This window comes from Haliaeetus albicilla, chromosome 10 (assembly GCF_947461875.1).
Source record: "Haliaeetus albicilla chromosome 10, bHalAlb1.1, whole genome shotgun sequence".
Lineage (NCBI taxonomy): Eukaryota > Metazoa > Chordata > Aves > Accipitriformes > Accipitridae > Haliaeetus > Haliaeetus albicilla.
In genome coordinates this window covers 30,855,959-30,875,212 of record NC_091492.1, presented here as the reverse complement: position 1 = coordinate 30,875,212, position 19,254 = coordinate 30,855,959, and the positions used below count along the sequence as shown (strand labels likewise).

The window sequence follows — 19,254 nt, the reverse complement described above, 5'->3', positions numbered from 1 at the left end:
ATTTGTAACCTGCTTTGCAGAAACCAAAGCAGTAACTAGCCTAAGGTGCCAGCATCAGTTCTGAATATGCACTCAAAGGATTCACTCACCAATTAACATTGATTCTTTCTGGTACTCTTTGCTGAGGTGGCAGCGCTGGGTCACACAGGACACGTATCTCTCCAGAACATACCAGCACATTTCATAGTAGAAAGGATAACGGAATTTAGCATGCACCTGAAAGCAAGATCAAGACTGTCAGTCCATGGGGAAGGGAGAGAAGTTTGCAGCACAAGGGCCAGTCATCATTCTCATCATGTTATCAAGAGCACAAACAGTATGCAGGAGGGGGAGGGGAGAGAGGGTGGGAGCCGAGTGAGATGTATGCCTTCAGCATACAAAATGAGGAGACTGCCTGCCTGCCTGCCATGATAGCATCATTTCTTGGTTCACTAATTTGTATCCTCTTGGGGTGGTGGGAGAGGAAAGGGTTTGTGTTCTTGTGAAATCATGAAACTGATGGATGGCCCCTACAGTATTATTTACCTACTGTATAAACATAGGGTGGTCACATACAGATGTTAGTCACTAGAACTCAAGTTAAAATAAAGGATTTAAAAATTTTATTTCCTAAACACTATCACATGATTTTTATCAAAATGGCAACATTACCTAAAATGAGTCAAGCAGGAAATACATCTTTTTCAATTATGGTCTTCACAACAATTTGATTAAACAAATGAACACACAAATTCTCAATTATTGATAACTACACATTAAAAGTAAAAATCCCTTATGTAGTTTACACTTAACATTTTGGTAGCAAGTTAGCTTTTGCCACAAACAGAATAGAAAAGCAGGATTTTGACAAAAGATCCTGTCAAGCTGTGCCCTTGTTCTTACATCTCAGACCTGTTGTTCTCACACAAAAAACTTATTCTCCAACACTACGTATTTGTGAGATTATTTCAGATTCGAAAGAAAACAAAGTGGGTTTCCTTCCTTTCTAACACAGTTTTCTATCTATGGGAGGTCACTGTACCAAAGAAGAATCTGAGAAGCTCCTAAAATGCAAGAACATATGTATATTTATTGTGATTTGTTAAAAATGGATGCCATGCATCTTGCATGCACTTGTACTTACACTGTACACTTCTTTCTCCTGGTGGCACCAAAATTTGCATTTTGCAGGCTTGTGTGCATGCATTGCACTGGGATTATAGGAACTGCTTTAAGACATTCTATGCATATTAACTGCTCACCTAGCCAAGAGGTGTCCGCCCACCTTTAATGAAAAGCTGGACTGCACCATAAAGGAGCATCATCTTAGAAAGCCCATTTTTAAAAAAACAAAACCAAAACACCACCCCACCCCAGATCACCCAAACCCCCAAAGTCTAAACAGAACCACTAACCCAGCATCTGGAAACTCATTCAGCTCTGCAAAGCAGGCATTGCCAAAACATCTGCATGGTGATAAAAGCATCCACTTGAGCATATCAGTGACTTACTAGTATGCCCATATTTGAAAACTGTCCCCAAGGTGGACAGTCAAAGAACTTGCCTCTCTATTCCCAGGACACAGGAAATGCAAACACTCAGGAAATGCAATGCACGTCACTTTTAGCCGTAAAACAAAACGTAACAAAGGGAAAATACACTGTATTGTCCCACTAAATGTATCACAGTGCAGGATTTAAATATTCCATGGCAATTCCCAAAAGTTAAGATCTCTTAAATTCAACACAAATGTAGCTGGTAAATCTGAAGTGTATGTTGCTATGGGTCATGCATCCAGTGATGATGCACCTTCCCAAATGTTTCCCGGTGTTGTTTGTTACAAAGCACACATACCAAAAAAAAGAAGAAAAAAAAATAAAAGGAAAAAAAAACCCCAAAACCCAAACAACAAAACAACATCCCCCTAAATGTGAGAACATTTAACCCCAGGGCCTTTTTGCATTGGAGAATATTTTTCCTTTGGTTTAGTTATTTGTCATAAAGAAGAGATCGCGTCACTTATCACTATTATGGAACACAGGGGAAATTAGCCATGCTAAAATATATGCTAATAAAGGAACTCAAATTTTTCCAAGAGAGCACTGCAGGAAACAAAATTTGCAAAGAATTGACTTACAAACAGGAAGCCGCCTTCCACCCCTCAGCCTTCAAAAGGTTTTCAGCCACATGCCTGGGAATATTAAAGACATCATTGCTCAACATTTGTTGACAGATTCTGAGCTTCACCAAATTTAGTTGTTACCAATGTTAATTCAATGTGAAAGACAAGGCAGTAATGCATGCAGTGCTCCCATTATGTATATCAATCTTTAATATTCAATTTGAGTTCCTAATTGCCTCACTATCAATGTTCCAACCCACAGCAAATCCCTCCATGCCTCTGTAATTCACTATTTGCCCGACAAGGCCCTGCTTTTACAAACCTTCAGAAGTAAGAGCTACCATATGTAGCAAGAGATACTGTGCAAAGATCTACAGCCTTTTGCCAGTAAAGCAAGTCTAACAGTGCTTTAAAAATCTTTTAAAGTTTGTCTTATGGAAAAGTATAGAGGAGTACGTCCTTTATGATATCCTTGGACATTTATTAATTATAATGGATGTGAACTGCATTATGTACATGTCCGTACTTTTTCCACTGTACACTTATGGTCAAATGAACTCTATGGGGAGGGGGGGAGGAATAAAAGAAAGAAAGAAAGAAATTAAAAATGTCTGTGATGAATTTAAAGTGTAATATCTGATACAGACACTGCCAGAGGACTAAAACCCCCACCAGCAGGGAAATACACTAGATCATCTAATAGGCATTTCCAGCTCTAACTTCTGTGATTAATAATTTACAATCCACTGAATAAATTTTTTAATTATTCCTGTACAGCAAGAAAAATCCTCTCTGGAATATGATCCATTTCTTCAGTTCAAAGTGAAATTATTTGAGAGACTTATATCCCCCTCCAAAAACAAAACAAAAAAAACTAAGCAAGTAAGGCACACATTTTCCTTAGAAAGTATTAGGCTCTTCCACAATGTCCATTAAAATCATTACAAACCCCACTTGTGTTTAATCAATCTAATCACAATACTGAAAAACAAGTTCTGATTATTTACAAAATAATTACTCTATCCACTTACAATATTATCTTACATTCCAGAAAACAAAATCAGTAGCAAACACCATCATCTGTGAGTGACCACCTTACGTATATATTGTGAGTACTTTTGTCCCTATCTGTGTTCAAATATTTTAACGCTGTTAAATTTAGATGAGTTGGGAGTAAGTTTGACACATTCTTCCTCTTCAGTAATACAGAGCTGTAACACCCCTGTGCCAAGATGATGAATCGCTGCATGGCAGCCTGCTTTGCAGTTATTCAAGCTGGTCTAGCAGAGAGCTAAACAGCTTGGCCTATTTGACTAGCTGTTAATTGGCCTCTAGGAAAGCCAGACTGCAAAATGAGAGTCTCTACAAACTGTAAGGCTGGAGAATATTTGTTTACCTCAATTGCACATTAGGAGCTGTTTCCAACAATAGACATGTTTTTTATTACTCCTTAAAACTATTTTTAAATGGCTATAACCCTCTTAAAAAGTCTCCCAGGGATATGAGAAATTAAGCTAGAATAAGCATGACAAGTATATAAACTAGGCAATTTTATCAGGCTGTAAATCAGCATTACCATTTCAACCATGTATTTATTCTTGTCTTAGATGCTAAGACAATAACAACTACACCTAGCATAAAAATTACTTTGAATATCAGCAATCAAAGATGATTAAGCATTATATAGCAGGTTTAAACACAGTGAAACCTCCATAAAATTGCTCTGTGCAAAATGAAGAGGGGAAACACACCTGTATTACACTTTGATTTGAGTGTGGCAAATTACTTCGTCAATCACATCATGTAATTTACTTCTGTGCTATACACAATGGAAAGATCAATACTGATGAGAAACTCATTTGCAGTATGTTCACACTGGCCAATTTGTGTGAACTACATACTGTACCGAGTCTGCTATACTAGCCAGTGTATGAATAGAATTATTTGAACAAAGAAATTACTTGCTTTGCCCATCAAATTTTGTCAAGTAGTACACACTAGAATCCTATTTTGAAAACATTTACCCCTTCAAGATTCCTGCATGATATTTTTAGGTTGGGGGATGGTGGTAGTGGTGTTATTATTTCTAAATAGCATTATTGATTTTCCTGCCTTTTATCAAACTTCTGTATGCCTTAGTTGCACAGCTTATATTTTGTTTCTGTCTAGAAATTCTTGCTATTCTTTGATTGTTCACACAGCTTTGTTATTATACGGCTGCCTATGAGCACAAGTTTGTGAACACAGGTACAGGCTGTGCATAACACATTGCTTGCACACAGCAACATGCAACTGCTGAAATTGTTTCTGTGAAGTCATGGAAATTCTCGGCTGTTGGCTTTCATTAGTCTTTTTTAAAGCACTTTATTTTTGGAGGGAAAATGATAAAGAACTACACTGACTTTGAGGAAAATCTAAACTAACACTGAGAAGACTAAAGGTCTGATCTGGGACTTCCAAATGCTGCAGGATCCTCTTCCAAAAAAACTGTGACAGGACATTTTCAAAGAGGCAGATACCAACTCCCAAAACCTCCCCACAGCATCAGGCTGCTAGTGACTTTTAAAGGGCATTTCAGCGTAACTGGCTGGTAAATTCCTAAAAGTTACCAAAATATTTGACTGTTACGGGGAATTCTGCCTCCTGGTATAAAAGCTTAGGAGATCAAAGCTGCACCCAGCTTGCCAAAGAGAAGGGCCTGACATGAAGCACTACTGAGCAGTTACAACCCAAGGTGTGTGATCTTCGGTTGCTGAAGTCCTCTGGGAACAAAATGTCACCTTTTATACAACTTCAGGAAAAAGAGCGTTTCCTTCCCATCCTCCCCATAGACACCAATAGAAATAACTTGTTTCTGGCATCAATCCTTCCTCCCAGTCTCCTCTTCTCCATTCTCCATGCCAGTTGCCTTTGCTAGCATCCTTTCTGGCAACAACACACCCTCCCCTTATGCACCTGCAGCACACGTACCCGGCATATACTGCTGGTTCTTATTTACAGTCACTCTGAAAACCTTCCTGTGCCTAGCACCTCTGTCTAGCCACAGTGAGCCCTTTCCTGCTTCTGCCATCATAACTCTTTCTTGTCCAAGTCCCTTTACGCTTTCTTAAGACACTTGACATTCTTGCCTTGGGACACCTATTCAAAGCCAGGCTGAACTCCACTCTGGTCTCTACTTCTCCTCTCAGCTACATTCCCTCTGTTCCAATTCCCCTGAATTTCAGCTTTTGTCTTCATCTCTCTTCCACTAAGAATTCATTTTTCTGCTTAATATTCCTTCTCTTCATTAAAATCACTCCAGGAAACCAACTGCTCCCACCACTGTTCTGCAATGTGAAGATTACCAGACCTTGTACCCCCTGTGAAGTAAGGGAGGCTGGAGGGAGGACACCCTTCCTCTCACACAATCAGAGATGTACTTCAAAACAATACATATTGCTTCAGGCCTATGTACTCTCACTGCAAAGAAAGCCATCTGGTGTAAAAGCCCACCTGGAGCCAGAATTGTGCCCTTTTGTAGAGGTGACCAACAGTGGACTGTACTGATGTCCAAGACATACCATTTTAAGACCTCTTAGCAAAGAAGAATTGCAACTTCCTGCCATTTTGCCAGCCCAAGTCTCCATTACCACCACAGCTGGCAACCATGCCAGTGATTTACCAGCACTGTCTCAGTGCAATGCCTCCAAAACAGTCAGCCACAAAAAAAGTCCCCATCTGAATTTGCACATACCACTGGTCCACTTTTGCATCAGAATGCTACAATTTCCTTGCATAGCTTATTTAATAGCCAACTAAACCAATGGCACTTCCTTCAGATTCTGCTACTTTATGAAACTGCAAAGTATATGACAACTAGGTGTCCTGTTTGTTAATCAAGGATAAAATTTTCGCTCCCAACAAAGAGGCCACACAGTAACCTCCTCCAAGATGTAATACTCTTTCCGTAAGGTAGATGCTACAGCCAGATGAACATCACAATGTTCAGATTAATGTCCCACCCCAGATTCTCTTTGTTCCAAGAATTCCTGCACAGTATCGAGTCATTGTAGAAGAAAATCCTGCAAAGTATAGAAGACGTTGTTTCATACGCAACTTCTGTGCAGCTTTGTCAATTCAGTAGACAGTAGAACCATCCTAGTCCCATTAGTTCTCCAGGCTCAGGTATCCATTCCAGGTGTGCACAGAGAGATGATAAGCAGGGGGTTACCAGAAGTACCAGTACAAAGTTCTGTAAAGCGCAATATGTTTTTGTGCAAAAGGGAAGGTGTTTTACGAAAGTTTGACAGGCAGACAAAAGACACAGAAGGGACACGTCTGTGGGAAGTAGGGAAAAACAGATGAGTAAATCCCACTAAAAATAGCCAACATTTTAAAGTCTCTTTACTTCACGTTTACCTCTTGTTTCAACGACTCTGACACGGAGATCCCATCAGTTCTTGTTTGTCAGAAGGGAATACGAGGAAGAGACTATGAGAGATCATAGTCACAAAGAACTGTTCGGTTAAAAAGAGAATCAAGTATCCTTACCCTTGTTCTGTCCTCAATTTCATAGATGCGAAGCTGCATGGGAACATTAAAGCTATGCAGGATATTTCCACCAAACACCAGAGAATCTACTGGAGTATAAACCGCGTGTATCCACCCTAGAGAGGGAAAGCAAAGAACTGAGAATGCCTCATGCTATGTAGTATCACAGAGCAATTTATCATCAAATTTTAACAACCCCATGAACCCCATTCTGCAGGGGATAAGATGTTAAAGCAGTGAAATGTTAAATGGTATGCTCGTAGCCACACTTTAAGACTAGTCATAGCAGGAGAATGGCATCTTACGATGTACAGTCTTACAACCCTCTGTAAATTGGGTTCTTCTATTTATTCACAGAACAGTTACAGTATTTACTGAGAACTCGCAAGCTTGTGACTCAACCACATCCATGACTAAGAAGTAAATTCAGTCTGTTTGATACATTTGGCTCTCCGATGTATCTACTGGCACCTCCAGTAGGGTTGCAAATCATGTTAGCAGTGGTGTGGGCTAGGGCTGTGGAACTGGACTGAGTCACATCAAACTTCTTTCACACCAGCACCAGAGCATACATCTTCAGATGTCAACAATTTCAAATTATTACCAGCCCTCCTTCAGAGGTGAAAGTTTCATATTCTATTATCAGCTTCCTGAAACTACGAAAAAAATCTTCATCGCTGCAAGCCCCAAGTTAGGGGATTTAACATTTCCAGTACTGGAGCTGATGAGACTGTTCTGACCCAATCCTGCAAGGGACTGAATTCATTTCACAGGCTCCAAAGCAAGGGAAGAATTTTCTATCACAAAGAAAATTCAGGCATAGCAATTTAGGCAGCCACACACCAGCTCTTCTGCTTCTGCATTGTTTGCTTGGTATGTCAGCAGCTGAAGGACTGGCTATGCAAGACTGTAGCCTCTGATCTCTGCAGTGAAAAAGGAATTGATCTTGCTAATGATCTGGAACCCACAGAGACCTGACACTTTTTTTTTTCTTCTTTTTTAATGAAAAGCATTACAATTTATAAACCAGCAGACAGCAAAGCAACATAGGGGGCAGTCAATTTTCTCCTAACTGTGCAATACTTTCCACTAAAGCTGTGGCAGCTTTCCTTCACTTCAAGATCAGTGAGGGAGCAGGAAAATGCCCTTCAGCCTAAAGGGTTCTCCAGCTAGCAGCCACAAAAGCTCTCCTACGCAACAATCTTTAGATGGCAAATGCCTGCAAAGCTGTATCTGAGAAGTCCTTGAGCCACAGCAGATGGCAGAACTGGGGCTTTCATTTAAGGGCATATTGGTAGGAGAAAGACAGGAAGGAAAAGATATCAGCACTAGAATTTTCTCCCTAGAAACACAAGCTCATCACTCTGGATACATTTTCTGAATTACAGAATCACAGAATGGTTGAGATTGGAAGAGACCTCTGAAGGTCCAACTCCCCTGCTCAAGCAGGACCACCTAGACCCAGCTGCCCAGAACTATGTCCAGATAGCTTTTCAGTATCTCCTAGGATAGAGACTCCACAAACCCCTCTGGGCAACCTGTTCCAGTGTTCAGTCAATTTACAGGTCTGATTCCATATGATAAATGTGACGCATATAAAAAAGCAAGTGGCTCATAGCTCTGGCAGCTCTTGGTATTATTGAATCTTTCCTGCTCCAGTTAGTATAATTTCAGTTACAGAGTAGCTCACAATGATCCAGTCTGTTTACTACTTTCAAATCAAGAACAACCAACTAGAGAGGAATTTTTTTTTTTCATGTAACGATAGCGTGGCAACTACATACATCAACACTATAAAAACTCTTCACAGTTGAAGTAGTTCACCACCTCACATGAAATACATCAGTCTGTACTAAGAGCAAACTACTGGGAAAATAAATGATCTTCCCGATCCTAGTCTTTGGGAAGGAAAAAAGATCCAAGGTCAAGGAAGTTGGGGCCGCTGCTTCCAGTAGGTAATCAAAGATTTATGTGGTTGAGGGAAAGAATGGAAACCACATGCTGAAGCAAACCTGTTGGTGGGTCCCCAAAGCCAACTTATTGGATAGGTGCTGAAACACAGGGTCAATTTGCATAACAATTCACCTTAATTGTCAGTTTTAGAGATGAACAAACTGAAGCTCAAAAAAGTGAAATGACTTATCCGTGGCCACACAACTGAGTGGTAGCAGAAGACAGGTCAGAAACAGCCAAATATCAGCAGAACATTGAAGAGTCCTCACTGCTACTTCCCACTGCAATTCTCCCAGCACAGATCAGTCAACGTGTAAACATACTGGAGCTGGCAGATGCAACAAGTTATTTTAGTGGAATGATCAACAGCATTCTAAATACAATTTGTTATCAAATATTTACAACTTAAGTAAAAGGAGTAACTGAGCTGAAACCTGGCTTTCTAGTCCTATATGAAAGGTAGAAAGGAGATATCCTTCATCTTACAAAAAATAAAATGAAATCCCATCAACGCACTTGTTCCTCAAGTATATGCTTTTACTACAACCACACAGTAGCCTCCTCCTACAAATTATATTTCCTCAGTGAAAATTTCACACTGGATTGCAGTTGGTTTCATTGCTTCTTGCTCTTTGGGTTTCATTCTCATCAGACCTTTCCTGGCCTCTTGACTCTGCTCCCACTAGATGCCAAGGGTCTTTATGTTAATAACTGCTAGACTTCCTCGGTAGTAGTCTCAATATTTTGGGGAGAAATGTGAAAGGATCTCTCACTGGCTTGAGCCAATGCTCCAACAAATGATGTCCCAGACATGACAAACCCTCAAGAGAAAGATTAACAAACATGAATATAGATTCAATCCTATATTGTTGAAGAGCAGGTAGAGGTGCAAATTCAAAGTCTTCCTTAAAGTATCTGAGACAACCTCTGGTTCTGCAGATAATGTATTTAATTCCCCACTTACCTTTATAACCCAGGTCTAAATTCATCTTACAATTAGTACCGTCAACTCCTAACTTCTGAACTAACTAAACACTAGGTCCTTCAAGATGAATGTATTTCTAATAACAAGATGGAAAATACTGCTTTTTGTGACAGTTCTCAATAACAAAACCCTGTAATAAAGAAGCACTAAAACCCATCAGGGTTGGGGATATAAAATTAAAAATAAACCAGAGACCATGCAACAAACAGAAAAGTCATTAACTGTAAAGTCCTTGGAAATAAAGTTCCTACCCCTAGCCAAAGCAGGGTGTAGGATGATTTCCGGGCACAGCTCAGAGATGGGTAAGAACAATGCCTGTGGGTACCATCCCTTCACTGTTGAACAGCATTGAGCTAGGCACACAGCTAAGTCCCAGGGAATCCCTAGATCTCCAGCAGTTCATGTGCTCCCACATGCAGGATCCAGCTCACAGTCCCTCTGCCAGCTACAGGACGCAGCCCTGTCAGAGGAGTCACCAGATCATAAAATAGATTTTGGCCACTCAGCTCTACAGCATTTTTCAGTTATACTGCATCCCAAAATAGTTTTGACTGGCCTGAGGAACATACGTGCAATATTGAAACTGCAGAGACACAAGCACCAAGAGATATTCCAGAGACATAGGACACTACAGGCAAGATAAGGCAAAAAAGATGGAGAATTGAAAAGATAGAAAACCACAGGAAGATCGGCACAGATGTTAAAAAGACGAAGAAGAAGAAAAAAATCTCCTGTTCTAATATTAACAAGGCTGTGTATGGAGAAAAACTGAAGAGGCCAGCACCAGAAAAGTAGAAGTAGGAGGAAACAGAGATGAGCAGAAAACAGGAAACAGTTTCCATGAGGGTAATATATTGTGGAAATGAACTCTGAGAACAGATAAGCTTGGATGGCACGTTCAATTCATTCCCACAGCTTAGATACAAGCACGACTCAGAAATAAACTGAGGAAGATGAATGTTCATTGTGACCATTTGCAACCAAGAACACCCATCTCCTAAGCTTCCCAATTACAAAGGTTTTTCAAGAGGAAGACAGACCTCCAGAATAGGAGCAGGCTGCACATATGCGTAAGACAAAAAGGACGGCCAAGAGGATTGCTTTAGTATCATCCACACCAATACATCCCGCCTGTCTCACCTTCAGCTATGCTGTAAGTTTTTGCCAGATGAATTGACAGGTCTGTTGAAATGTACGATCAGCTCACTCTGTGCTGGACAGCTTGTCATGTCTGCTCATGTATGTCTGCATCATTCAGCTCTCACAGCAAAAACTTGCCACAGCCTCCAATATAGACACCTCTGAAGCGAGTGTCATCAATTCTCTCCTCAGTGACTGCTTTCTACTGTTTACATAAACCCTGGTACTACTGCAAAACCCTACATGTTTCATGGGTTAGTGCAAGACAGGAGATAACATCCCTCCCCTTGGTAATACTCTCAAAACCTGCAATATTCTCAGAAAAAGGAAAGCAACACAGAATAAAATGCCACAAATTTAATTTTATCCTTAATGCCAAAAAAAGCACTGGAGTAATATCAGAACAAATGGATTAAGGACTGAAAAAGTCAAAAGTCAGTGAATAAGATATTGTTCTTTTTTGGCTGAGATACACACAAAAAAGCACCTGCTAAACATTATCTAAGGCTGCAGTTAAATCCTACAGATGAGAGAAAGACATACACTGTGTGGCTTCAAGGTCTAGTCATGAATTAGAAAGCTCTTCCTCATGTGTGACCAGTTTCAAACCAGCCTGTGTTGATAGAGGTAACGACTGAGTGAACGTGGAACCAGCCCGTCCTTCCTTCGCAGGCTGGTCTGACAGCTCGCAGCTGGAGCTTGCTCTCAGTGCGGCAGAGCGGCTCCTGCGCAGCCCTGCCCTGTGAGCAGGGTACTTCAGAACACACACCAGGCATGCCAGCAACGAGCTGAACTAAACAGGAATAGATGGCTTTGAGAGTACAGACACTGTACAGTCACTGTTCACAACCCCCATTTCAAGCCTCAACAAGAAGACCGTCCACTTACAGTTTTTCTGAAGTTGATCTTTTTTATTTCAGTTCTTGGTGACTAATGAGTATTTTTTTCCTTCCCAAAACAATTGTAGTTTATGAAGCCAAGCCAATATTGAGCAGGAATTCTGTTCAGGAGGCTCAGAAATACTCTCAGCTGATTTACAGTTACAAATTATTCCACCACTCCTAAGATACACTTGAATATTTAGATGTTATCATCTCTAGTAAATCAAGAAGGTAAAATTAACAGTAACAAAAGCTTTTCTGAACAGTTAAAATAAAGATATGATCTCATTATCTTTTGAATTTTATAAAACAAGTATTATTAAACATTGCAAACTTGTTAGAAGATTTCAGGGGCCTGCAAATTCTTACTGTACCTTCAAGGATGCAATCATCCATCTGAGAATAATATAAAAGAATATTAACTTATAAAGTTATGGGGCAAACAGACTACAAGCTCCAAGCCAAAACAATGGTGCATCTGTTTCCATTAGTAACTGAACAGATATTTTGCTTTGTGATATAGAAAGCATACTTATTTTCCTGCAATTCTACAGCAACTTGAGGTGGAAAAGATGAAATATATATGTCTCAAAAATAAAAAGTGACTGAAGAGATAACCTTGGAGTGGGCACTGCCAGCAAATGAAACATTATTTCTCTCATCTCAGAAGAGGAACGATTGCGTCGTAATAGTGCCCACAACCAAATATATCAAGGAAACATCACGTTTACGTTTTAAAAGTAAAAAAATTACTAATTTTGCCCCAGTAGTACAAGTAATACATACAGCAACTCTTACATCATTTGATAAGAATTAGGTAGAGCACTGCAGAGGAATAGAACTAAAAATCCAACATTATGCTGTCACCTTCTATTTGAAAACAGACACCCAAGGCAAAAAACCGCTCCTCTCTGATCCTCTCCACTGATCTTCACCAGTTGGTCTCTAAAGGTTCTAGGCATGGAGCTTCCATTAATGTCAGTGAAAGATCCCAAAATGGGAAAAGCTAACAGCAACCAAAAATAGCCAGGCAGCTATGCAGCCCTAGCACAACTCCCTGCAAAAAATTTACCAGTCAGATTTTAATAGTCTGTCATTCTCCTTGATATAAAGACTATATGCTACCTTCTGGCCCCATTATGTAATAATTTATCAAATACTGACTGGCATAGCAGAGGTGACCTAAGACCACACACTTGTAATAGGCAGAATCCTACTGTTAACCACTGATACGGTATTTGCAGCACTTCGAATCCTTGCAAATACCTGCCTAGAGTCTAGCACAGAACATCTCTTTCTGTCCACTTTCCTTCCCAAAAACATTAATCTCAGAAAAGTCATTATTTCTGCACTTGACTGGAAACAAGAACTTTGGAGAACTCTCATGTTACCGTACTAATCACCACAGACCAATGAGAATATTTTGTTAGACTGTGGCTCATTCTTCAGCTCTCAAGAAATTAAGAGAGACTATAACAGCATGTTTCCATGTCAAAGGCCCCAAAGTGCATTGTAAAGAATGTAAGAAAAACAAAATAAAACAAACAGCTTACTCCTCCATGGAACACTGCCAACTCCAAGGTGAAACACAACTCTTATAAAATAGCATGCAGCAACACTAGAGAGAAGCTTGAAGAGGAACCAGAAAGGAACACCATGTCCAGTTGACAGTAAGTTACCCTGTCTGGATTTTGATCATAGGAATGTCTAATAAAGCAGCACTGCTGAAGTGCTCTACAGTATCTAACGACAGTCCATTATTCAATTTTCAGAAATAATAAATGCGCAGTGGCTTCTTGGACCATTATTTTATGGACCATGTAGTGGTCTATTACTGAGACCATTACTGTCAGATTTAAAAAATAGACAAAAGTCACTCAAATTGGCCTGGCTACTTGAGGATTTCTGCTCCGCCACAAACACAGCTCTCTAAACTACAAGTTCACACACAGCAAAACATCTCATCTCTTCAATGTACTCACATTAAAGCCACATATTTGCAAAGCCTACAGTAAGAACACCCATGCAGAGTCAACCCAAAAACATACCTGCTCATGAGTCTACTGCTTCTGACCAGCAGCAGAGGGTCAGAAAAAGACTGTAAGAAACAGAGGATTATTAGAGTAACCCGTGGTAGTATTAGCCACCATCTCCCAAAGGAACCAAAACCAGTATTTTTGCAAACTTTCTTAGACCAATCACACTGCAACCCTGGAATCAAACTGTATCCACAGTAACTGTGGCAACTTCCTTGGAGGTCAGCAAAACCGGTCTTCACAAAAAGAGAAGAAAAACCAAGTTTATCTGTATTCTGGCAGACTACATTATCAGTAACAATCCAGAACTGGCTCAAGTTTGCCTTTTCAAGGCAATGATTACTACATAATGATTATACTCTTACTTCACAATATTAACAGAGACAAATACTGCAAGACAAATTTTCCACAAGAGACTACCAGTTGGCCTGCTTCTGTATGTCCCAATTTTGCATGCATAAACTCTCTTGAATTTGAAGTGCAAGTGTCTACACCAAGCATAAATACACATGCATGAAAGAAAAGGTCATTTTTTTGAAAGAGAGGTCTGGTAGGAAATTGAGGAAAAAAGCAAACAAGCTTAACATACGTCAGACTACTGCAATATCTTGTTTGTAGAGGACAACAGGGAAGGAGGAGAAGGAAAATATCCATGTCAGAGCTCCATCACTTACCATCAAAATGACATATTCAGCAAAAGTAAAAGACCCAAAAGAGCAACTGGATTGACAAAGGATTAATTTTTCATTTTGTGTATGCTTAATTTTGAGCTTGGGTTTAGGTAACAACAGTGACGTTTAGGAGTACACAAGGGAAACTAATGTGATGTTCAGAGAATCAAGACAGAAGGGAATTGGATGCATAATGCACCGCTTGAAAAAACAAGTGCAAGGATAGAACTAAAAGATGGTTTACAGAGCATAAAGACTGGAGTGGCAGGTGAAGGGCAAGAGGAGGTGGGAGAAAAGGTTCCAGTGAAGTTATGCAGTGATGTAAAAGGAGAAAAATAATTAAAGTAAAAAGAGAAACACTGAAGATATTAAAAAAAACGAGTAATACATTGGCATTAACTTAGTAAGCAGTATTTCAAACAGGCTGTAGGGGAGCAGTCAGGATGTAACAGAACAAGTGGCTGCATGCAAGCCAGAAACATGTGCCTAAAGTAATCCTGAGCTATAGAAATCTGAGGGATGCTGCCCAAACACTGGTTCTGTGTGTCCCTAGCACAGTGACGAGAGGTATCTAAACTACTTCTCTGTAACACCACCACAATGGACTCCAAACACTTCACACATCCTCCATGCCAGTTGTCACTGGACACAGAGTACAGAAGAAAGCTACAGTGGAAATAATACTGAACAAGCTCTAGATTTGATTGTGACTGATAAAATTTGTTGTTTCCCTACTGAGACAATAACTGCGCACTGAGATTATGCTTTTCCTCTTCCAGATCATCACAGTTTATACCTGAAAAGAGAAGCTCACTCTATAAAGACTTTCCCTTCTATTTGGCATGTAGGTCAGATATGCAGCATCCACTGTCCACTGTACCAGAGTAAGATGTATTACCTTGACCAAATTTCATCTCTGTTGAACACTTAACCATACGAATGATTAAACATTGCTCATGGTAACATACACAGTGCAAACACCCTACGGCCGTAGCATTCTTTAGTAATGTCTTCCTGCATAAAGGCAAGTTCTCTCCCATCCTGGGAAAACAGCAGTCAGATTTCTACAGAAAAAAATAATCATTCACTGACACTGGTAGCAACTATAGCTTCCTCCCCTTTTGAACCTTCAGCTATTTTAACATCTTGAATCTACATCTGGCCATAAACCTCAGCATGGCACAATATGGTATATTTCTCAATCAACAATTATGCTGACATCAGTTTAGACAATTATATTAATTGAAAAGGCCAGGTTCCTAGTTGATTTTATCACTTTACCGCAGACTATACCAGAGTTGATCATCCTTGACTCATCAGTGGGAACCGGTGAAGTGGGAGGTGAGAACTTGTAACGGTGCATTGCTTGTTCGGAGAAGTCCTATGGGGCCATCAGAAATACAGCTCGGCTCCTACACAAGGCCCCAGACACAGTATCCTTCAGAATCCCAGCTTACTTCCCCCCACCCCATACTTAGGAGGGACTCGTAAAATGCTGCAAGATGCACCTTGTCCCGTAACAACTCACTATGCTGACAATACTTAGCTCAATTTCTCCTTGATACCACAGCTGTGATCATGCCTCTCAGTGCTTTGCAGAGTTAGAAGCACAGGTAGAAATTAACTGGTTTAAACTTAATCCTGAAAGGATGATGGCAGTGATGGAGAGGAAAATACCCTGAGGCCCTGGTGAGCACTGTAATTATGCCTTCTGTAAGAATAATTCCCATTCTTGTCCAAATGGTTTGTAGTTTCAGGGATTTACTGGATCTAATGCTGATCCTAGATTCTCAGAGAAACCTTCCATCTCCCACAAGCCTATGATCTCACTCCCTCATGTGTCTTGCTACAGTTCTCTCTATCTACTTCATCCTTACACTGCTATGGTGTAATAGCATTTCTAGGACCACCCCCAAAAACTACCTGAAAACAGGAGCAGAGCAGGATATTTTATGAAAAAGATCCTTTGCTGAAATGTTCTCCATTCACAGTCCAGCTGAGCACTAGCTGTATCACTCTTGTATCACTTTCTGTGACCAGAACTCTAATTAGAAGGTATTTTCCTCATGGATGAGTTGAGGCTGGTCAAGAGTTTAACAGGCTCAACTGAAAGTATGGGACACACTGGTTTTACAGGCACCGGTTATCAAAACCTATGAACACTTATAAAGTATGTACAAAAGACATGCAAACATTAACTAATGTGATACACACACAAACCAGAGCAAAGAGGTCATAGGAATTGACCTGTTTTACACAGCTATGCTCAATTCACTGACCTGGAATAGCCTTTAATTAGGCATTTCCATACTCTTAAAACAAATGTAGAAATAATTCCCTTTCACATAAATAAGAGATTTGCAAATAAGTTTTCCAAACAAAATACAGCAAAAAAACCTGAATCCATGAGGTGCTTACAGAGAAATTATTCATATCTGCCTCTCACATATGGCATGGAGCCTAAAATGTCTGAGGTATTGGCATTTCTGTACTTTGGGCTTTCCTATGAAAACAGAAACTATAGTCAAAAAACACATTTGGAATCACTTCACTTCAGCCACCATGTTACAGTTGTGTCCTGCACAAGCTCCCACAACTTGCTGTATTCCAACTGCTGAGCATGACTAAACTAACATACAGAAAGTCTTATTCGTAGGAGGCTGTTCACAGGGGAATGAAGATAAATACGAAGATGCAGTAACAGGATCTAAGCAAACAGCACAGGCACACTCAAACACCCAGTTCAAACAGTAACAGCACATTCTGACCTGTTTCAAGGGAAGACCTAATTCGTTTAATGGATTAACTCCTCCACCCTCAAAGTCATTTTGCCTGTCACCTCCCAGGCTGATTCTTACCAAATACTTACAAACATGCAAATCTGTGGCCTTCAACTGACACTAACAACGCTGCCTAGTTGGCAAGAACATTGTCACTGTCTTCGCACGACCTCTCAGTCTCCAGGATTAAAAAATAATTATCCTATCTCCGCAGAGTAATTCTAGAGCTGAAAAACTACTAACCTGTCTTTCTGTCATGTAGAAAAACTACCTATATTTATTTCCCTGGTAAGATCCACCAGACAGAGGCAATATGTTATATCATTATAAACAAATGTATGGTCCCATAATAGTCAAAGAAAGCAAAGCCCAATATCATCTTAAATGAGGAGTGTTACAGATTGCATCATCTTTAAACCAATTTAGGCAGGAGCAGAAAGGGCTGAAGCCACCAGCCTTCAAGGCAGCAACTATTTGGTTGCTTTGCAAGAAGAGCCTGAATCATGCAACACAGCTACTGAGGTGGGCAGTACTGTAAAAATTAAGTGTGTCTGGGCTACTGGAAGATGTCCAGATTCAGCACAATCTCCATCAGCAGAAATTCTGAAGAGTTATGACAATAAAATAAAGTTGTTTCCCCAAGAAGCAACCCTGAGAGAGCACAGCACCTGCACTTCCATGTACTGGAATCTCCACTGAGCTCCATCAGGGAATTGAGACCAACCTCTGGCCAGAGACAGAGGCAGAGAAGTAGGTTACTGAACTGCAGGTGAAACCTGCTGGAAGATATCACAAAAACAGAAAAATATTTCTCCAAGAAAGCTAACAATAGTAAAAGTATGACTCTGATGAGAAGTGGTGGACTGACAGCTCCAGACACCCAAGTCCTCTCTCCTTTTCCCTGGTACAGCACAAGTGATTACTGCATACGCTTCCTCACGGTACATTTTTCATCAGTCTGGATGGGTCAATTTCTGGAAAATTTAAGTGCATTCAGTCCCTAGCCTTTCTTTTGCCACAGCAAATAAAGAGGTCAATACGGGGTTTACATATGAAGAATTGTTTTACAGAGAACTGTTAGTCAAACACAATTCCAGCAATTCCAAAACCAGTTAGTTAACAAGGGATACCTGAAGGAATGAAGAACGTATAGCCCTGTTTCAGCTCAATTCTTTGGCATCGTTCCACCCTGTCTCCCAGAAAGATATCACTTTGCTTTCCTGAGAGAACCCATTCTTCATAAAGTTCTAGATTCTGCAGAGTAGGCGGAATCAGCCAGAAGATCTAAAAATAAAAAAAACATTTAACTATTACCAACAGTCAACAAAAATAAATCACTGAGAGATGCCAACAAGGTTATCATGCGTTAGACAAACAAACACATAACACCAAGCCTGCTTTTTGCATAAAACACATGTTTTCCAGGTGTTGTACACAGAGGCACACAGCAGACAGCAGCAGCAATTAGTCCATGTGCTGGAATTGGCAAGATAACTGTCAGTTGTCGTCTCTCTTCCATGAAACATCTTATTCAGAAGATGCCTGCACAGTTTACTTTCAGTTCAAAACAGTGCGTTGGTATAGTACAACTTCATTGGACTATACAGATGAACAGTATCTGTACCACAGAGATGTTCAATCTGCTGTATTTATTTCAGTTCCCACGACACGCTGTCTACACTAGAATTGGGAAAAGCGACCCAAAACAGTATAGATGTGAATGTAGCCATACATGCTGCATATTTTAATGCTTCTGTAATATTTCAGTTCCGGCATGGTGTGCATGTGCACACTAAAGGAACATGGAATCTCTAAAAGGAAACAGAAGCTCTAGCTATAGGAGACTTGTGAGGGCACTCTGACCCAACAAGGGTATACACAGCCACATACTCGCTGCAAGACACTTCTAAACCATTCAGCAATAGCAAACCTAAAAGCACCACCACCAGCAAGTAACACATTTGATATTTCAAAATAAATCACTCATTTGTTTCGTAAAGGTGAATGGTGTCCTTCTAGTTCAGCAAACTTCAAGTGCATGGACAAGCTAGGTGAAATAGACTGATCACTGACTAGCCCCCTTCCCCCCCCCAAAAAAAAAGAGGAAAAAAGGAAAAATAAAAGAAAGCAACCCCTCCCCTCCATAAGAGACATAGAGGAATAAAAACAAGTATCAA

At 40.2% G+C, this 19,254-nt stretch overlaps 1 protein-coding gene across 11 annotated transcripts in view; it reads right to left on the bottom strand.

Annotated features, from left to right (window-relative positions):
• KDM2B (lysine demethylase 2B) overlaps window positions 1-19,254 on the bottom strand; it is a 127,059-nt gene that overhangs the window by 57,427 nt on the left and 50,378 nt on the right. For all 11 annotated transcript variants that reach the window (XM_069794735.1, XM_069794741.1, XM_069794733.1 and 8 more), the window contains 3 exons: window positions 18,208-18,361; window positions 6,632-6,747; window positions 90-216 (listed from right to left, as the gene is read on the bottom strand). In XM_069794735.1, coding sequence (XP_069650836.1) covers window positions 90-216; window positions 6,632-6,747; window positions 18,208-18,361 — 397 coding nt within the window. The remainder of the gene's footprint in view (window positions 1-89; window positions 217-6,631; window positions 6,748-18,207; window positions 18,362-19,254) is intronic.